This window comes from Vespula vulgaris, chromosome 2 (genome assembly GCF_905475345.1).
Source record: "Vespula vulgaris chromosome 2, iyVesVulg1.1, whole genome shotgun sequence".
Classification (NCBI taxonomy): domain Eukaryota; kingdom Metazoa; phylum Arthropoda; class Insecta; order Hymenoptera; family Vespidae; genus Vespula; species Vespula vulgaris.
The window spans coordinates 11677216-11698607 of NC_066587.1; the positions used below are offsets into that span (position 1 = coordinate 11677216).

Here is a 21392-nt window from a genome sequence, read left to right on the forward strand (position 1 = left end):
TATAGATCTATCGATCTATGCACCATCGGAGAGATTATAGATCATCTGTTCGATAACGTTTATAATCGAGATGAAATCTTATGACACTTAACGAAACGTATCGCTCTTATCCAACCAATGTTTCCTCGTATTAAGGAAATTAAAAAAGAGTGCATAAAAGAGTGCAGTTTGTCTTTAGCGAGAAGATGGCGCCGCTTGTATCTCGCGAAAGTGTCACCAAAAGTGCCAACGTCGCGGCGAACGACTCGTCGTCGGTCGTGAATTCGCATGAAACTTTTTGGTACGTGTTTTTCGCATTTTCGTTCTATGCGTGTCATTAAATAATCCTACGTTCGGTTCGATTTTTTTCTCTTTATATATATATACATACATATATATATATATCTTTGTCTTTCTCTTTCAATCTCTCTCTCTCTCTCTCTCTGTCTCTTTCTCTCTTTTACTGTTTGGTAAAACGCGAAGCGTTGATTTTCCGCGTGGTTTGTGTGTTCGCCGATATGCGACGTTGAAAAGGCGCTCTCTCGTTCGCACGTCGACGTCGACGACGACGACGACGACGACGACGACGACGACGACGTCCGATGTCAAGCGGTCGGGACAACGGAAGAGCGTTATCTCGGAGAATCATATGACTCGTTCGCACGTGACTTTATTTACAGTTTACTTACACTCGCGAACATGCATGGTGCAGTTTCTTGTGACATGATAGGCAGTAAATACAAAGTTAGCGTGCAATGCGGTAAGGACTGCCGGGAGCTCTTAGTTCCTTATAATGTCTTTGCTCGATAAATTGCATCCTTTAAGGAAACATTACAAGGACGGTATAAATTCGTCTACCGAATCTAGCGGTGGAATTACGAAGACGAAGAAGAGCAACGATAGGTAAGAGAAACTCGTTTACTTTGTATCTCTATACTATACTAATTCCATTTACCGTTTCTTCCGTTATACCTTTCAAATTTCATTCGAATTATCAAGGAGTATATATATATATAAAAAAAAGAAAGAAAAAAGAGGGAAGAAAATAAAAATAAATAAGAAAAAGGACTTTGTCCGAACTTCGATCTTTACTTTCTTTTTGATTTCTTCTTTTAATTTTTCTTTTTTTATTCCACTCCTGTAGTATTCGTACTTGTGAGATTCGTAACTAACATCGAAAGTATTACGAAAATCGGAATTAAATGACTTAGGTCGAATCGAATCGAAAGTACTCCTAACCTACTCCGATCGACGACTTATTCGAGACCTTTTAATCGCATTGAAGCGCGCGTTACCATCGCTTATGTCGATGAACCTTCGCGGCTCAAAACGCGGCATCTTGATCGCTATCCAACGTAAATTTCACTACGAACAGCTGTTAACTTTCGACACGATGACGACGCGCGCGTGTATGTATGTTATATAGTATTATTATTAAAATACATTATTTGTCTGTGTATATGTGTGTATGTGTACATATATATATATGTATGATTACACGTGCATATGTTAAATATATATTAACGACGTCGAGAATATGTCACTCACAAAGTGAACGTTATTTCGCAATTTGTTTTGTATGCTTCTTACGATTCGTCGATGTTTTCTTGAAATCTTTTTTTTTCTTTTCTTTTGTCTTGTTTTTCTTTCTTTTGTTTAATTCAAAATTTCCGCGCCAAAATGGACGAGTTCATCGATCAAAGATTTATTCGTATATACGACTCGTGACACGTTTTCTATTTTATATTTGTTACATAGGTAAATAATCTTTATTTCTTCTTCTTCTTCTTCTTCTTCTTCTTCTTTTATCTTCTTTTACAGGGAACCAACGTTATGTCTTGGTACGGAACAAGTACGGATTCTACTATTTCAAGAATGCGAATGGAGAGGTAGAAGAGTACTTTTTGATTCTCTAAGGCTGGAGAATCGTCGTCGTAAAAATGAAAGTTCTACGACTGGCACGGTAAAAGAGAAAAGAAAAAGAAATAGAAAGAGAGAGAGAGAAAGAGAGAGAGAGAAAAAGAGAGAGAGAGAGAGAGAGAGAGAGAGAGAGAGAGAGAGAGAGAGAGGAAATAGCATTGATAGGTTTATATGAAAAACAGAAAACCGTCGGTTTTTCGAATCACGTCTTATTACGTCGAAACGTTCGAATACACCTATAATTAACCGTAAGAGAGTCGATGAATAACGGACGAAAGAGTCATTAGTATATACATATGCAAAAAATACTTCACTCGAGTATCTCTTTGAAATGAACACTAAAATTGTCAACAATTATGTCGGTGTATACATTACGGACGAATAATGACAAATCTTTGACATTTTTTATGTATAGTATTATATTAGATATATAGAAATCACAAGTGACAAATATTTCTTTTCAGTGATTTTAAATTCAAAGTAATTAATTGATTCACTTTTTTGTTTGTTTGTTGGAATAGTGTTTATTGATTAGTAATTAATATTATTATATTAGATATATATATAGAAATTGTAAATAAGAAATATTTATTTTAAGTGATTCTAAATGAAGAGTAGTTAATTGATTCACTTTTTTTGTTCTTTTGTTGGAATACCGTTTATTGATCATTAAGAAATATTTATTTCAAATGATTTTACATTAAAAATAGTTGATTGGTTGACGTTTCTGTTTGTTTATTGTAATATCGTTCATTGCTTAACAAAATAACTTAAAAATATGTAACATAAATAATTGCATAATGAGTTGCATCTCATAAGTAATAAAATATTTAATAATCAATGTGTTAAAATATATCTCATACGTATTTCAGAAAATAACAGAAGGAATTTATCAAATTGATCGTATGAAAATATAATAGAAAAAACAAAAAAAAAAAAAAAGAATTAAGTCGAACACATGTACTATATATGTGATATGTGTAAAATGAAAAAAAGAAATTTTTTGTTTGTTATCAAATTGATCATATGTATTCATAATAGTACAATCATACTATATCTTTAAAAAATATGCATTGAAATTTCAAATAGACATTTTTACAAAAACCGTGCAAACCAGTCATTCTGATTGATATATCTAGTATTAATACTTAAGTATGCGAGAATACACATAGAAAATAAAAAGAAAGAAAGAAAGAAAGAAAGAAAGAAAGAAAAAATAGGAAGACAGAAGAAACAGAAAAAAACGAAGAATTATCCTCGCTACTTGTTAATTAAATACAATTGAAAAAAATACTCTAGAACGTCTTGAATAATACTTAGTCATAGTCGTACTACATGCATACATATTTATAAAGCAGACTGGGTATAACACTAGGAAAGTAAGCTAAGATTCTCATAGAGCTTTATAAAACGCGCGTAAATTTTTCAAACGATTTGTCTGAAGACGCTCGCACGCTTCTAAGATTTCTGTCTCCTTGGCCTTTTGCCACAAACACAAATGCGAGAGGTTTTAACACACGCATACATACGATTGCGATCACGTTACTCGCAAGAGTAACGTTGAAAAGCTTCGTTTAGAATCTAACGTGGGTTGTTCGTTCATTGATAGAATCAAAAACGTTTTGAAATTGTAGAGATCGATGATGTTTTTACATGCGCGTACGCACGCGCGTACGTATGTATGTACATATGTATGTATGTATGGATGTATGTGTATATATACATATATATGTATTTATGTATGTATGTATGTATGAATGTATATATGTATGTATGCATTAATGAATCCAGGTTACGTCTCGTTAAACATCTGAGAACAGGAATAATCATCTTTTTATCAAATGGCTCTTGTCTCTCTCTCTCTCTCTCTCTCATGTCCTCGAATCTCGAACTTGTTGCCTCTTTTATCAACAAAGATTAAACATAGCCAATGAAAAGAGCTCTTATCCCCGCGAAATACAAATACTATCGTTTCGTTGTCCTCATCTCTCTTTTTCTTTCTACTTTTCTTTTTTTTCTTTAGAAAGAAAAAACAGCTGAGGATGCTACGAGTTCTTTAAGTGAAATGGTATTTGGTACCGTTGCAATGACATATAAAGGATCGTCGTTTAAGGTATTTCAAAGAAAAGATAAATCGCAATCTTTGATAAAATCTTGTGATTGAGTTTCTTTATAATCGTTAAGAATTCTCTTATTAATCAGTATATAATTTTTATCCAAATTGTATCGTCATTAATCGTTGCTTGAAGGTCCACTCCATGACATCTCCAGCGTGCATCATGTGTACAAAAGTTTTCCCTGTTACGGAGCACAGCACGTACAAGCAAAAGTAAGGACGTTTTGCTTTATAACAGTACTAGCATCCTATTTTATTAATAGTTTACAATGCCGACTGACATAACGTTCATTTACATGTAGTGAAAGGCTCTCGAACGGTACGCTAACGCGTTGTTCTACGCACGTGGATTCCAATACCAGCAATAGTAGCATACGAACTTCTTGTGAGTATTGTAAATAGAAATAAATCTCTTAGGTCTTCTGATACAAACGTTAAAAGAGATATATCGTTAAAAGAGAAACATTAAAATGTAATCTTTAACGCGAACGCCAGTTTCGAAACGTCCTAATAGAAATTCTATAATAAACATTATGCAAACGTTGCAGTTTCTCGTCCAAGTTCTGGAAATATGTCTTCGAACGATTTATTTCTGGATCCACGAAAAAATTCATCCTGTTCGAGCAACAGCAGTGTTTGGGACATGGACGCACAACCACACATGGGAAGTAAGTTTATTTGGGTCACGTTTGATTTCTATGGATTTTCATTGTTTCATGGATCGTAAACGTAACGTTATTTTAGGCTCACAATCGTTAGAGAGCAGTGGTTCGTCCGGTGTAGGAAGTAATTTATCGAGTTTACGTCGAAGATGGTTAAGGGCAGTTTCAACTTCTTTAAGCCGATCAGATTCCGATGATATATTTGGTATCCAACAGTATGGCGAGAACAGTAGCGAGGGTGGTGAGAAACATTATAGAAGCAGACTTGGATTAATGATGTTAGTTCGTTTGACGCAAGGACAAGAAAGGTGACTTATCTCTTTTCTTTCTCTCTCTCTCTCTCTCTCTCTCTCTTTTTTTTTATCGATTAAATTTCGCGCCAAATTCGTACGACTTCGATCATGTGGAATTTCCTATACGATTTTCTAGGAGAATAGAGACGAAATTATTAGAGCATATGACTCTCGTAGAAGGCATGCTGGATCGTTTACGATATTTTTGTATCGAACCTTGTGGCTTCAAGAATAGAAATAGTTACAAAGGAATGGATTCGGCAGATCGCATGTATCGAGCTTCCTATCGTTTCGTTATTTCTCTCTTGCGATTATTAATGAACGCGAATAGTTATCGACCTCCCTTACTGTGGCACGATGTACTACTTAACTCTGTGATAACGTTGGAAATGAATTCGAACATTTTGCATCGTGGCTTACAGCAGATGTGTCAGTTGCTCGACGACCTTGACACTAAGTCGACGAATTTGTAAGTCTTGTAAAACAAATCAAATCGATTGGAATTCGTTCTTTCCGTGTTTTTACGTTCGTTTATGTTTTAGTTTCTTAAGTACTGTCATGACTGCGGTATTGATGTATCATCTTGGTTGGGTTTATACTATACTTCCCGCTAACGATCGACAAATGGTAATAAATGGGACTATTTGAATGGGATTATCTACGATAAACGTAGACGATAATAGCGATGTAATATTTTAGATGGAAAATTTGGGTCGATGGTATCCTTGTAATCCCCTATGGGCTCAATTAGGCGATTTGTACGGCGCCGTGGGCAATCCAGTAAAAGTAACACACACACTCGTAGTCGGCGATTCACGTAAGACCGACTTAATCAATTCTGTTTTATATTTTCTATCTTACTTCATTCGTAGCGGAATTGTACAAAAGCAACGAGAATATCGATCTGCGATACAAGAAGACGTTCGGGAAGCGACCAATCTTTTGGAGCAAATGCAAATTAAACGACCATATTTGTTCGACTATACAAAGCCGAGAAATATTATTAACGATCGGAATCATACGGTGACGATTCGACGCGAATCGTCGGTGCCAATTCGTAAGCAAATGCAACCGCAAACGGAAACACGGGTTCGCGTGAATGATTGTGCGACAGGAAGTGATGTAAGTGAGGAACATAGAGGAGCAGAATGTATCAGAGAACGATCGAGGTCGGCCGAAACGTCAAGGCGTTCGCTGAAACGTAGTACCACTATGAAAGTTGCCCTTGATCGGTATATGTTGAAACCGGATGAGCCTTTCGTCGACTCAACATCGAGATCGATGGTATCGATGGTTCATGACGAAAGGGACGACGAAAGGCAAGAAAAGCCAGTTTCGACGAACGTTAATGAAAATTGTACGCAGAGCAAAGTGAAAATAGTGGTTAGCGAGATCGGCTCGGAAGAGATCGAAGAGTCGAAAGAGAACGTTCAATGTCAGGCACAATTTCAAATGCAAAACGTCGAGAAGAAAATGGACGAGGACGAAGCTGACAAAACGTTAGTATCGTCTAAACGAGTTTCTTTAGAACAGGAGTGTAAAAGTAAGGCCGGTTATGCCAACAAGACGCATCCTCCTGAATCAGATTTGCGTACACCGAACGATACAAGTTTTAGCGAGGAAAGTAAACATCAAGTGTATTTCATGCTCGGTTGCGAAGAAAAACCAAGCAAGTATTTGTCACGCCCACGACTCGGCTACAATTGTCAATGTTCGTACATGTTTACGACAGTGCCAAGCACCTCCGCTCAATTACCGGAAGGTGTGTTGAGAAAAATAATCCAAAGAAATTTTCCCGAGTCGTCGAAAAGTATGGAGGCTTCGCCTAGTACCATGTCGAGTATGGAATCGAATTTGGAATCGAAACCTACGCGTATTTGTCCTAAATGTCAAAATCAAAGCTATGCGTCATCGCAAACGTATAAGGGTATGAAAGAATTATTAGAAACGCCGACGAACGCTACAGAGGTATTGCGAACGTGCGTTAACGCTGATAGAACAGTTGGTATGTCTCGGTCTAATAGTTTAGAGGCGTTGATGGAAGCCAACAGTGTTATCGAATTACCTATGCCACGGTGAGTAACTTCCTCGACGTATTACTTTTGACATTTTGATCAAAATATAACTTGGCCAAATTCCCCGATAGTGATACATCTTGGAACCTAACCGAATATCTCATTAATTTCTCTTTGAAAGATCACAAATAACTGCACTTTTGTTTCTAGGTCGAAGCTAGTCTCTTCTGAAAAAATCAACCCCAACGAAGAAACGGGATTTACGAAAACTCTTTTACAAACCAGAGTACCAAATAACAGGACAAGTACCAATAGTAATTGGGGTACGAATTATACGTGGGGTCTGGTAATACAAGGCTTGGTAAAGAAAGATAAAAAGAGACGAAAACGACGAAAGGATAAGACCGAAGAGCAAACTGTCGAATCCGATGTAGAAGAAGATTGGTGGTGCTGCGTACGAGAGGAAGTTGCCGCTGGTGTACGTTTTCCCACGATCGATCAACCCGTAGCCGAAGCTGTCTGTATTCTAGCGGACCTAGATACGTGGCACGTAGGAATTTTATCGAATAACACGCCATTGGAAAGTCCACCGTTACCGGTTGGCATGTCACGTCTCGTTGCCAATATGTTGGAAGCATTTGCCTATGTTTGGCGCAAATATCATTCTCCCTTACACGTAAGAACGATTAATATAAGAATCAACGAGTTGATTGTCAATGTAAATTATAAAATATACCTGATATATGTGAAATTTATTGGATATAGTCAACGTATTAAGAATAAAGTTATGCAATTTCTTACAAGATCTCGATAAATGTCTAATAAATTAATACAAAGCTGAATTTTACAGTGTGTGAAAATCTTGGAATCAAAATTGAGGGAAATGTGGTTAAGGAGCGAAGCACTTGCCGAGATGTTGATGGCAGCGGATGTATGCGACGTTAGTGTCACAGCTTTAACCAAGGCTCTTGATCTCGATGCAGCTGATATTCCTCTTTTACTCGCAGTAGCGACCACTCATTCACCGGAAATCGCGCAACGATTTGGTCTCACGCTCGCTTAATACGCGTCCTTTCGTTACATATCGACATTTTATTGTCCTTTGTACTCTCGTGACGAAGGTAGATAAAATCGTTTCGTGCAACGGACCTCGTCAGATATTTATACTTATCGTCGTAAAAGATAGTCAATGGGATTCATTTTTATTTTACGGAGTTCTAAGATATTTTTTTTTTTTTTTTCTTTTCTTTTCCTTTTTTCTAGCAACATAATATTCCAAGACACGTAGTTATAAATTTGGATCATAAGTCGTCACGCGCATAAGTGTGATTTTTAAACGAAGTAAATGTATTATTTAAAAAGCACGTTCGTCCACGAATTGTTCATAACGTTAATTGTTATTGTTTAAGAAGATCGAACATGATTTTGATAAATTATTTATCTTTCGATAATGGACATCGAGCGATGTAACATTTTAATAATTGAATAACCGGCGTGTGTTTATATCCGCCGTAAATTAATATTATTAAATGCGTGATTGAAAAAATTTCTGTTGTATTTAATGTAATATTTAAGTGTCCCTTAACAATTAAGTAGATTTAATTTAAGTGACTCAATTGCAGGTGATGTCAACGTATTTATTCAATGCTTTCTATGTTTTCAATGGTTGAAAAAAAAAAACCATGATCAACGGTAAGAGTTAACGTTGCATATTTCATTGTAATACTAGTTTCAAGGGTATTCCAAGTTTCTAAATTCCGTTCGTGTAACCTTGCAAAATAGGAAGCACTTCATTTAGCAGCAATATTAAATTTCTAAATAGAAATTATGGAGATTTGCCCTCCCGACCCGTGAGCCACTAGTAACTCATTACAGTTATAAGTACAAACATTTAGTCTGACACACACTTTTTCCCCTTATATATACATATACATATACGTACATACATACATACATATATATATATATAAAACATTAACAAGATCGTTTAAAAAATAATTAGAAATAAATATTTAGAACCGTACTTTTATCACAGAGTTAAAGAAAGGCGTCCGGTGTCAATTATAGAAGCAAAGAATAAAATTCGAGTAAGTAGTAAATCCCTGTGAAAAAATATTCTTAATCTCTTCTCGATCGCATCATCGTAATAAGCTAATCTATTCTTAGCTGGATCACGATGAATGCTGCAATTGTTGTTGCTGCTGCATACCACAACCCACTGCTTTCGTGAGTACAAATTATATTGCCGGCATAACTCATCGTATGATCTTGCCATATTATTATATACATTTATTAAATAAAATAAAGAAATACAGGTATTTAAAAAAAAGAATACTATGAAATTTATTATAGGAATATATTCAACCGGAAATACCGAAATCCTTCCGACCAATTCGAGTAAGTGTCAATGATGAATCCTTTAACGAGTTCTTACAAAAACAAAAAGATCATAATTTTTATTTTATAGTATTATTGGAAATCGGATGTGCCAATGGAGGAAGGCACAACTTATCGATATTCCTATTGGGACGGACCTCGTCCACTTGTTGAACCGATAAAACCCAAAGATTGTCTAACTGTTGGTGATGGTTGTATAACCGACGAAACGACTCATAAAGTTAATATTTTTCTTTTTCATTGATTAAAAAAAAAAAAAAGATTATGTTTCAAATTTTCTTGTTACCACATTGATATGTTAGCTGAGTTACTTGGGTAATTGGTGCATTAAAACGGAACCATGTATTACACCCTGCGATAAGCAATGGCTTGGCAGAGGTCCTATGCAAGACGAAACTACTCAAAAACACGATTATACGTGGAAATCGATAATACCACCTGAAGCTATTAAAACAAGGAACAGTTTGTATCTTCCTTGTGCTTCTCTTTCTGGTAAGTTTTAATTAGTTCGATTAAATCGATCGATTAAACTTAATTTTCCGATAAAATTTAATTGGATCGATTAAATCATTAATATCGATTAAAACAATAACGAACGCGAATTTTTAATATTTAATATATAGATGACACGACTTATCGATTAAGTTATTTCCCTTCTGGTTGTCGTCTTCCTACGCAGTCTTATGCGCCTAAACAAGAATATAACAAACCAGAAGTACCGATGGATGGTTGCACGACATATAGATTGAGCTATTGGCCAAACGAACCACCAACGAAGGTACTTTTGTTAATAACACGAAATTGTTTATCTTTAAACGAAAAATATTTGCTTTTAATTATTACATTGGTATTACAGGAAGATCAACCTTGGCGAAAGAAGGAAGAATATCATCGGCCAGTTGATACTATGGAAAATTGTACAACATATAAACTGAGCTACTGGCCACATTGTGAGAAACCTCGATCACCTTTTATGGTACAGGATTCAGAAAATATACTCAATGCAGGTTAATATACGAAAAATGTATATTTGAGAATATTGACGAATTTTATCATCGTTACAAAAATCATCGTCGTTTTCTCGTAATACAGATTGTTGCTTCAACGATGACACAATTTATCAACTGAGTTACTTCAATTGTGGAGGTGAAAGAAGTGATGCAGTAAAACCACAGGAGAACATTTGTGTGTCGTCTTGTCCACTTTCTCATGATACAGTTCATAAAGTAAGTAATAATCATACGTTAATAATAAATCCGATATGATTTAATTTTTATAGAATCGATTATTAACGACTATGCATTTAGTTGAGTTTCCTAGGGAATTGGTGTGTTACACCCGAAAAATCTATAATACCCTGTGATAGACAATTATTAGGCAGAGGACCTATGCAAGATGAGACAACACAAAAACATGATTACACTTGGCGACAGTGTATACCTCCGTCAGGAATAAGACCAGAAGATAATCTTATATGTGCTCCACTTCCATTGGAATGTGAGCTTGAGTCATAACTTCGTTATTATCTATTCTTCGTTTGAAATTAAATTGACATTCGAGATAAACTTTCCCGTAGGTTGTACCACTCATAGATTGTCATACATACCAAACAATTATGCGTCATTGTTACGAAATAATTCGTACACTTATCAACGCTTATACCAACGGCCAAGTTTGCCGATGGAATCAGAGACTACCATGCGTTTGAGTTATCAACCTGTTGAACCTGCGATTCCAGTGTCTAAACCTTGGAGCAAAATACCATTGTATCGTTCACCGATTACTCCTTTAGATGACAATACAACGTATAATTTAAGGTACCTGTTAATTCATTCTATAGCTTCTGGATATTTCTTTTTTATTCGTATTCTAACCGCTTCATTCAATATATATATATATTGTTTTGCGTATCAGCTACATACCACCTGGAACTCTGGTGCCATTGTCACCGTGTTGTGCACCTTGTTCTACGTCAAATAATTGTACCGGTAAGTACATATGTAATTAAATAATAATACGTAATATTAATACATATGTAATATAAATTTTGGAATGCTTCGACATAAATTCTTTCCTCCTTTTCTTTTAGTACCATCATGTCAACCGTGTCAACCGTGTCAAGTTTGTCCTGCGTCTTAGATGAATGTACCTTTATCTTTTCTCGTGAAATCGATAGAAGAAGATAAAATGTCAACTTGTATAACTGTCAGAGTAATAAAGAAAATAAAAACTTAGATATGTCATTCGTTCGTGGGAATTGTAAGCATTCAATCTATACTTGCATCGATCATCTCATAGGATCGATAACTTTTTGTGATCTCTTCGGTGAAAGTTGAACAGATTAAGTCATCTCTCAACTCGAGAAGACTCCGTGAAGTCATCGAGTCTGGTATTTAAAAAAAATCTTCTTAGAACGATCAGCCAAATTTGTGCAACGATAGATATCCAGGAACAAGTAAGAAAATATCTTGTGAAAGTGTTTAACGCGTCTATGCATTTGCGCAAGAGTTAGGGTGTATACGGGTGACAGTGACATAAAAAAGAAAGAAAGAAAGAAAAAAATAAAGAAAATTGCGAAGAAAGAAAGAAAGTAAATAAGAAAAAGCGTAACGTTACTTTCGCGATGACGCGAATAACACGACATTAACAGCAGCTGCGTGCATATATAAATAATATTTCAAGCGATTTGAGATATAATCTTCGGGAAACGAACTCATCCCGTAAGATTGCGTAACGATTACTTAACTTCGCATTATGAACTAACTCGAACGATCGTGGAAAACGGAAAATCAATTGCCGAGATGCAATTTGCAACGTATAAATATGTTCTCGCCAAATAAAGTAACGTAAGGCGCTAGTTGGTAATTACATAAATAGTTTCCGTGTGCTATTTACATATCGAAAATTTGTCGATTGCGAAAGAATAAAGAAAGACTTGGGTATCCGATGTGTAACGTTATCTCGAAAAGAGATGAAAGTATATCATCGACATACTTTCATAGTAGACGGAAATAGAGTATGAGTTCGAGAGAACCAAAGAGATTAATGCGTTCAACATCGACTTCGAACTATGTCTAAGGTCATCGACGGTATCTCTTCGCGTCTAGCTTCTTCAGGTAACTAGGTTCGATCTCGCAGGAAGCGACGCTCCCACATACACGAACACAAATAAACATCGAACGTATACCTACGTTACATACTAATACTTCGGTATAAACCACATGAAGAATCCTTTATGGCCGAACATTCGTCGAGTAGGGGTAAAGTGAGAGTTGGTATAAAAGGGGATTTCTTTCCTCTCCCTGGATAGCACTCGATTGTGTTCGGCTGCAAGTATCTTCGTTCATTTAAACGATATTCTTTGTGAAGCGCCAGTATTCTTATCCTTAAGTGTTCTTTTTCCAAACATCGATTCGGCGCAATGAAACGCGTGGTAAGTAACATTCTCAAATACATTTTTATACTCTTAGGATATCGCTTACTGTGATATACGAGAGATATTGTTAAAACATCGGTTTGTTCATGCTTGTCATTGTCTCATTAAGAAAACAATATCATGTCTTTAAAGTAAGACTCAAATGGATTCTCGATCTTGACTAGCCTGACAATATCGCATAATTGCCAATTTGTTCGTTTTTATCGAACATCAGTATCGATTTCATTCTGATTATTTTCCAAGTGATTTATAAATTAATAATTCTAATAAATTGATACAATGCGAAATTTACTTTGTCAACGGTGCGATAGGAAAAAGAAAAATTATCGAATAATATAAACGTAATACGAGTATAATGATAATCGATTGTAACGATAGAGAAAAATGATGAGTTGAGATGAGCAAGAGAAAGAGAGATGATGGGTCGGGCAGAGTTTGCGGGTCAGGAGTTAAACGACCCACGTTGGCATTTACTTCTCACTTTCACTCATCGCATCGAGAGCGTCCGAGAAGCTTCGTTGCTCCTGGTCCACAGACGGATGATACTCCGAACGTAACATCGTGTTCTCTCTCTCTCTCTCTCTCTCTCTCTCTCCCTTTCTCTTTCATAATGAAAAATATGCAGCAATGTAGATCATATTAAAAACGATTTTCTATCGAATCACAGATACTAGCCGTGATCTTGGGTTTAGCAGTAGCCCAAGATCCAAATTATCGCAGTAATTACCAGGACGATGATCGACAGAACGCTGCTACCGATGGAAGACGAGGTACAACGACAACGCCGATTCCTATTTTACATTGGAACAAACAACAAGAACACGATGGAACCTACAAGACAAGGTATTTACAAAAAAAAAAAAAAAGAAACCTGATCGATCGATCGATTTTCTAAATTTAATATTCAAAAATCATGAGTCCCATACGATAAAAAAGAAACAATAATTCTATTTTCTCTTACATTTCAAAAATTATGTTGGACACGTACCATTTCTCCAATACGATAACGTTTATTTCTTTTTCTTGTTTGCGCAACGAACGAGATACGTTACAAAAAGAAAGATAAATTATAAACCACTCCTCGTCTTATCGCGTTCGCAAACGGATCAATAATGACGATTTAACTCCATTTCGTCGACTTACGATGATTCCTTCGTAGTTACGAAACCGGGAATAATATCATTGCCGAAGAGAGCGGTTACATCAAAACGGTTGGCGAAGGTGCGGAGCAAGGTGAGGCATTGGTACAACAAGGGAGTTATTCCTACATGAGTCCGGAGGGACAGTTGATCACCATTCATTATACCGCGGACGAGACGGGCTTTCACGCGTCCGGTGATCATATTCCCACGCCACCACCAGTCAGTGAAGAGATTCAGAAAGGCCTCGACCTCATCTTTGCAGGCATTCGACAACAGGAGGTACATACATACCATATATACATACATATACATATATATATATATGTGTGCTACCTACGACCTTTTCTTTCTTATCGTCGCCCATCTATCTACCTCTCTTTCTATCTCTTTCTTTCTCATTCTATCTTCTTTTTACCTACCCTGTTTCCTCGCGCAACATCCTTCTTCCTATCCCTTTCCATCTCTATCGTTCTGGAAGAGCAAACTCTTGCGAAAACAACATCTTCGACGTTTCTTTTCTCTTTCGATATCTCGATCTTTCGACTTAACAGGTCGTAACGCAACATTTAAATACATTTCTACATTTCTTTCTCTTTCGTATACAGGAAGCCGAAGCGCGAGAGGCCGCCTCGAAGAACCAACAACAACCACTGAGCCAACAAATCGATAGGAGGGACGATTACGATAAAAAGTTCCGACAATAAGGATCAAATCTTCTTCTCCAACGTTCTGTAACCAGTTTCTTTTTCATTCGTACTCACCCAATCCAGACACACCGTTTCGTTTCTAGCGTGTTATATAGCATGGCATTTTTGCTAAGGCGTAGCGATTAAGTCGTTAGATCACCTATTAAAACCCGTCCCTCTCATCTCTATCGATAATACACTCGATTATTACGTATGTTTGTAGTAAGAAACGAAGCATTGTTCCTTCGCTTTCGCTCGTTCCTAGCGTCACGCTTGAGAAATGCGACGACGTTCTCCAATTCCTATTTTTATGTTCTCATTTCTTTTCATTCATTATTTTATCTATAGAGATTGAAGCGATTTGCATTAAAAAAAAAAAAACACAAGGAAAAAAAGAGAGAGAGAAACAAAAAGAAGTTATTCAAAACTGGTTACGTCATTCCGTTCTATGGAAGTAAAGGTAAGTGTTAAGGTCAATGGACGATGAACGTGAAACAGAAACACGTTGTTCCGTTGAATGACTATGAATTAAAGGTATATAGTTCATTACGGAATAAAGCATCTTTATTATTAGCTTTAAGCATATACTTCTCTCTTTGTCTCGTGAATAATAATAAGAGAGAAAAATAAAGAGAGAAAGAAAGAAAGAGAGAGAGAGAGAGAGAGAGAGAGAAATAACAAAAAGAATACTTTTTCGTCGATAGTATTTTACGAGGTAGTGCGTTAACGTCGTCGAAGCTATTATTAATATTATTATTAATAACTGATATAAGTTAAGTAAATTAATTTATTAAGAACCTAGAGAACTTAATTACGACGTGCCAACTATCGTTATTTCCACTTGGGAGATCTTTCGTATTCGCGAAGTCAAAAATGAATCTAAGTATGGTCTAATACTTGAAGAAAAAATAAAAAAAAAAAAAAGAAAACAAAAAATTAAGAATCATCATACGCATATTGCGTACTATCGTAAGGGAGACTAGCATACACGATAGGGAATAACAACTGGATCATCGAGTCCAGGCTCACCGGAACGTTCGATGTTGCAATTTATCGATGCAATACATCGTACGTATAAGGCATAACATTAAAGCAACGTGATTGAGATTATTCAATGATCTCTTAGATCAGCTCTTCGATCGGCTCTTCGTAGCACGAAGAAAATTAGGAAGACATTCTATTCGTTCGAGATAGATCAGGTGGCAATGGATCGTACGGCTTTGCTGCAAAGCCAACATATCTGTTATTCTTTTTATGAACGAATCCACCAGTTTGTGGATCCGTCTTGTAATAGATGACTCTTCTGATACCAAAAGGATCGATATAACCGAAAGAACCAATGCTCTCTCCATTAGGCTCACGTTCTTCTTCGTGATATTGACGTCTAAGATAATATTCGAAACCATTAGCAGTAGTATGGACTTCGTTATGGGGTACAATATCATCGGCCAGCTGACTTTGAGACGTTCGAGATGGGCTCGACGATCTGTAAGACGTATCACCGCTTGAAACAGGTGGTTGAAGAACTTGAATAGGTTGTACCGAGTTCCCTCTGTAATAAGGACTCTCAGCTCGCGTATAATCGTTCGAATTTTGCGAATCAACGATCGGTGATACGTAATTTGCTCGGTTCGGATAATAATCGTTGCTGGGCTGTGACAGATACGGCGAGATCGTGATCGGCCTGATAGTTGTTGGAGTGTAATAACCGGTCCTAATATCCTTCCTGGACAAAGGACTGACACCTCCTACATTCCTGTTCGGCTTCCTATACAAGAGAATGAATATTAACAAAGATATTTTATATTTGAACAGATAAAAGAAGACAAAGAGATCATTTATCTTTGCAATTGAAATAACCTGAACGGATTTGGTGGCTTTCTAGTCTTGACTAAAACTCCACTTTGTGCTGGTGCATCCTTGGTTCTTATTAGAGCTTCGTGAATCGGCGTATCCTTCCCCACGTACGTCATCTTCGATCTACAACAAACTAATACGTACAAAACGATCTGTTCTAATTTGAATTCCAACGTAACTTCGTTTGACTTTTGTTTACTTCAAAATTCGATAGCCTTGATGGTCAGCAATGTAATCTTTGTAACGCAAATATCCAAGAGGATCGAGCCAGGCCTCCGTACCAATGACCGTGCCATCGGCCAATCTTTTTTCTTTTCGAAACTGACCGTTCAATGTCTGAAAGCGAAAGTATCGTTCTGGACCTTCATCAGTCTGTATATGGTACTGTGTATTTGGAACATAATTCCAGCTTCTTCCTTCGGCTTCGTAAGCGTTTGATGCCGACCAACAAATCGAAAGCTAAAAAGAAGAATATTTATTACCTATATTAATTAAGAGAAATGTTAACGTTCATGTTTTTATTTCTTATCATTTAAAGTCACTGTCGTATATAGAGCGTCCAATAAGATTTCTTGGCCAAGCAACGGCAATGTAACGAGTTCATTGACGTTTCCTCCCACGGTTACAGTTCAAACAACTGCCTAAGCTAGCTAGTTATTCGTTTGTCTGTCTGCCGACGACTATCTCGTAACGGTACCAAGAAAAACGGCAATAACGTATTTCACTGTATTCCTATCTTACCTGTTCATATAAAATTGGTGAAAAAACGAGCAACGTTTGCGACACTTTCTACAAAAAAAAAGAAAAAAAGGGAAAAGAAAAGAAAAAAAGATAAAAAGAGATAAACAAAAAGAAAGAGAAAGTGATCGAGTAAGAACGAAGAAGATCGAAAAAAAGAAATAATCGATTCTCTACGGCTACGCTACTGTATACACGCGCACACATACATACGTACGATATTATGTAGCTACATAATATGTATAATCGGCATAAAGCGGAGCATGCAACTAGGACGCAATATGAGATTCACAAAGCAATCCATTTAAGGTCCTGCGACCGTGAACAGAAACCAAGAGGCGAAGCAAGAGGCGTGACAAGGACGCAACGATTGAAGCAAGCCGACTGATAATCATCCTCGATTATTATTTATTCTATTTTTCTAATGTTACATTGGCATTTAGTCAATGTCATCTTAATAACTTTTTTACTCGCTCGAGATTTTTTTTCTATGATTCTATCGTTCGAAATACGAACACGAGTTCGACTCCCATATAAGATACATATACGTAATCCCCCTTCTATTTAGGATAACGCGTGGGCTTGACCAAGACCGTAGTATTTCTCTCTTGCGCTCCATATTAAGAGATGCCGGACCTGGCAAGTTAGCACGTTAGGGCAGACGTGTCATCGGGTGTAATCGAAAAAATTATCCTTATATCCCTTTCGAATAAAAACGTAAGTAAGATACCACTACGTTTATGTTATTACATCGAACGTTATAACGACAATGAAATGCAGAAAGACAGATCATTTAAACAACGCACGATATGCACCATTATGAAAATATAATTTATGATTTATGAAGACGATTCTTGAATTAGTAATAGACAGATTCTTGGAAATCACTAATGCAAATGTCGAAAACAAGATTTCAAGAAAATAGATAAATACGGTGGATCTAATAGCGAAAGAAATTATTTAACAGTAACGATGATACGTTCTCGTCGAAACCGTTGGAATGTCGTGCAATTTAAATTATACGAACTCGGCCAACCAAGTTCTTCGTTTGTTATATATGTTGTGAATCTCCAGTAAATTTCTCCTTAGTGAACAGAACGAGTTTCCTTTCGCTTTGACGTCTCGTTGTTCTTAAACTTTTGAAATTCTTGTTTTCTCTCTCTCTCTCTCTCTCTCTCTCTCTTTCTCTCCCTCTCATTTTTTTTATACAGAAATTAATTATATGCGAATGAGATCACTTGAACGATTATATCAATCAAATCTCTTCGACAACTTTTCATTTTTTTTATATACCCATATATACGTGCTTGTACATACATATAGGATATAAGTACTTGCCTATATATGTATGTATCTATGTATAGCGTGAGATGTAGTACCATTAAACAATCATGCGACGTTGAATATGTTTATCAAAAATGTATAGATGATCGTCACGTAGAATGCTTACAAACGGCCTTCCCATGGACACACACGTATAACTCGATTGTCATTCCCCGTACGTAGGGTTAATTATTCTCGCGCCTTTTATATTCCAACGCCATTGCGACTTTGTCATTTCTAAACTATTCTCTCTGGCTATTCAATCAACGCAATTGTTACGACACGAGGACTCTAATTTGTTTTTTTTTCTTTTCTTTTTTTTTCTTCTCTTTTATCGAACGTAGTCATACATTCGTGGTATCGTAATGTCATTATCGTCGTGATGACTGTCATTACTCATGCTTCGTTGCGAACGCACATGTCACATGTTTGTATGAATATACTTATGTATATATGTATATATGCATGTATGTATTTAGACGATGTTCGATAATGCATCAGGAGAAAAAGATGACTCATATCGAGATTACTAATCGAAAGAATCCGTCATATGATCCGAATAGTAAAATAAAATCGAAGATGAGACTCGCTTTGAAAAATGAGAAAAAATAAACATTGTTCGACCTACCGTTAAGACGATCGATCCGACCAACACACGGATATGCATGATATATCGCCGTATATTATTAGATGTTTTTCTTTCTTTTATTTCTAATCTCGCCAGTTAGCCCTTCTGACAGGTCGTTCGTTCGTGTACCACCCCCGTTCGCTTTTTTTCTTCGTCTTTGTCAATACATTCGTTAGAATGTATTCGTTCACCCTCGATCCTTTTCAATCGATGATTTCGTTGAATTTCCAAAAAAGATAGACCGAGTGATAAGAATTCTTGATGATCTTTTCATCTCTCGTTTCACATAGTTTTTATCTCATTTGAGAAAACTATGATACGATTCGAAGATTGAAGAAAGAATCGAGATAGAAAGAAAATAAAGTTTCTTTGATTGAATTAAACTCATCCACGTGGTTTTCTCGTAAATCGCGAGAGAGTAAGACAAAGACGGGGTGAAGTAAATGGGAAAAAGAGACTAAGTAACAGAGTATAATCGAAGCGTGCCGAGAGGACGCGATACAGTGACTGAGAAACGACGAAGGCTCCCGCAATTTTCAGAGCTATCGCCAAGTTCCGAGGACCTCCGTTCCTTCCTTCGAGATCACCCCACGCCGTGAGTAGTCGAGATCGTTTTTCCCAGCGTGTTCAAGACCTCGACCCGCCCACTGTCGCGAGTAAGTACTTACTTGTCGTTGTTATACATTACAATATATATATATACGCTCGAAAAATAGAAAACTAGTTTCTGTTCTCTTAAAACTTAGAACAAGAAAAAAGAAGAAGAGAAAATGATAATAAAAATATTCCACGAACGAGGATATTTCTTTTGTGACAAAAAACGAAATTAAAATTGAAATCTCTACGAGATAAATTCACGTAAAGCTTGATTTAATTTTTACGATATCATCGTGTACCGATCGCTCGGTGTATTCTTACGATAAAATTATTCAAAAATTAAGAATATATTTGATACGAGAAAAAAAGAAAAATAAATCTTGAAATTTAAATTTCCCGCTGAAATGATCCATCAATAGGATTCAAGATAAAGTCACGTGGCGCGTAATTTAAATTACGATCTTTCTGTAGTCTTTTGTTTTCTTCTATGCAGACAAATAATCACGCGTCATGGTTATATATACATACATTAGTAAGTAACGATATATCACGTTCGATTTCTACCCACGTGCTTTAGCAAGGAGATCACCTCCTTTACGCATAATCCTCGATCACGCGGTACGTGATCGCTGATCGTGACCGTGCACCGATCGCAGCCTCGAAACTCGCATAATTATAACGATTTCATCTCGAGTCGATGTAGCTAGCTAACTATCTATTTATCTTCAGTAAGAAATAATTATCCGTTAGATTTAACGATCATGAAACGGTAAATCTTTAGAATCGATTTTTCTATAAAAAGTATTATCGATCCAGAAATATTACGAAGCCTACGAATTTTGAAAAATTTCAAAGTATTGACTCATCGTTCGACTTTACGAATTTCGCCATGTTGCTTATAGAACGGAATAGTTTTTTCTTTTCTTTTCTTTTTTTTTTTGTATACTTTTTTATACTACTTGCGTACATATCTTTATTTACAGTTACATGCTAGATCCTATTCTCTTGCTCTACATAAAAGAGTTTTTAAAGACTTCCCCCTTCACTAATTTGCATTAAAAGAAGGAAATCGCCCACGAAGTTCGAAATCGTTTGGAAAGCATGCACGCGCTGTTTTGAATCTCTCTTATATCATATTATCTCACATATATTATAATATTATTTATATAAGCGTTTTATTTCAAAGATCCTTCGTTTTAACGAGATTCTCGTTTGCCTCGTTCTCGGATCATTGCAAAAGAAAAGGAGTGTGATGGCGTTACGTTGATTCGTATAATCTACGAAACATCGTGTGTCTACCGTAACAAAGTATACACTTGTGTCAGCCGTGATATCTTTTCTTCTCGTGTTATGAATACAATTTAAGGATCTATTCATAACAATGACGTTTGATCGATGGTATATTCTGAACAAAACATTATAAAATATACGTGATAAAAAATAGATATAAATTATGATATAATGTAACACAATATATTTTATATTATACTTTATATACATTATTATATATAAATTATAATATATATAGTGTTTATTATATATATATATAATAATAATAGGTATATAATAATATAATATTAGTATAAGTATACATACAAAGAAC

General features: G+C 36.1%; 4 protein-coding genes across 7 annotated transcripts; 3 read left to right on the forward strand and 1 right to left on the reverse strand.

The window, feature by feature from the left end:
• Positions 1–237: 237 nt before the first annotated feature.
• Positions 238–8118, forward strand: LOC127072877 (folliculin-interacting protein 2). 2 transcript variants are annotated; one of them, XM_051013698.1, is made up of 12 exons: positions 238–882; positions 1801–1942; positions 3923–4012; positions 4149–4228; positions 4318–4400; positions 4564–4683; positions 4760–4985; positions 5107–5439; positions 5513–5597; positions 5670–7045; positions 7196–7661; positions 7836–8118. In XM_051013698.1, the coding sequence occupies exons 1-12, from the start codon at positions 773–775 to the stop codon at positions 8046–8048; spliced, it is 3324 nt and encodes a 1107-aa protein (XP_050869655.1). In that variant the 5' UTR covers positions 238–772; the 3' UTR covers positions 8049–8118. The 2 variants fall into 2 exon arrangements, with proteins under 2 accessions (XP_050869655.1, XP_050869657.1); XM_051013700.1 differs by lacking the exon at positions 3923–4012.
• Positions 8119–8261: 143 nt separating this feature from the next.
• On the forward strand, positions 8262–11616 carry LOC127072885 (stabilizer of axonemal microtubules 1). 2 transcript variants are annotated; one of them, XM_051013720.1, is made up of 13 exons: positions 8262–8835; positions 9021–9072; positions 9152–9211; positions 9338–9382; positions 9453–9602; positions 9685–9874; positions 10006–10160; positions 10239–10389; positions 10475–10608; positions 10690–10879; positions 10959–11199; positions 11297–11370; positions 11472–11616. In XM_051013720.1, the coding sequence occupies exons 1-13, from the start codon at positions 8813–8815 to the stop codon at positions 11519–11521; spliced, it is 1515 nt and encodes a 504-aa protein (XP_050869677.1). In that variant the 5' UTR covers positions 8262–8812; the 3' UTR covers positions 11522–11616. The 2 variants fall into 2 exon arrangements, with proteins under 2 accessions (XP_050869677.1, XP_050869678.1); XM_051013721.1 differs by having other exon boundaries at positions 8774–8846; positions 9152–9602.
• A 665-nt stretch (positions 11617–12281) lies between these two features.
• LOC127072892 (endocuticle structural glycoprotein SgAbd-8) lies at positions 12282–14860 on the forward strand. Of its 2 annotated transcripts, XM_051013732.1 has the most exons (4): positions 12370–12815; positions 13486–13661; positions 13978–14239; positions 14566–14860. In XM_051013732.1, exons 1-4 carry the CDS (start codon positions 12804–12806, stop codon positions 14662–14664), a joined length of 549 nt encoding a protein of 182 aa, XP_050869689.1. In that variant the 5' UTR covers positions 12370–12803; the 3' UTR covers positions 14665–14860. The 2 variants fall into 2 exon arrangements, with proteins under 2 accessions (XP_050869688.1, XP_050869689.1); XM_051013731.1 differs by lacking the exon at positions 14566–14860 and having other exon boundaries at positions 12282–12815; positions 13978–14545.
• A 332-nt stretch (positions 14861–15192) lies between these two features.
• LOC127072891 (uncharacterized) lies at positions 15193–19496 on the reverse strand. Its single transcript, XM_051013730.1, has 4 exons — positions 19193–19496; positions 16703–16962; positions 16507–16626; positions 15193–16414 (listed from the first exon to the last, which is right to left on the reverse strand). The coding sequence occupies exons 1-4, from the start codon at positions 19229–19231 to the stop codon at positions 15811–15813; spliced, it is 1023 nt and encodes a 340-aa protein (XP_050869687.1). The 5' UTR covers positions 19232–19496; the 3' UTR covers positions 15193–15810.
• Positions 19497–21392: the final 1896 nt, after the last annotated feature.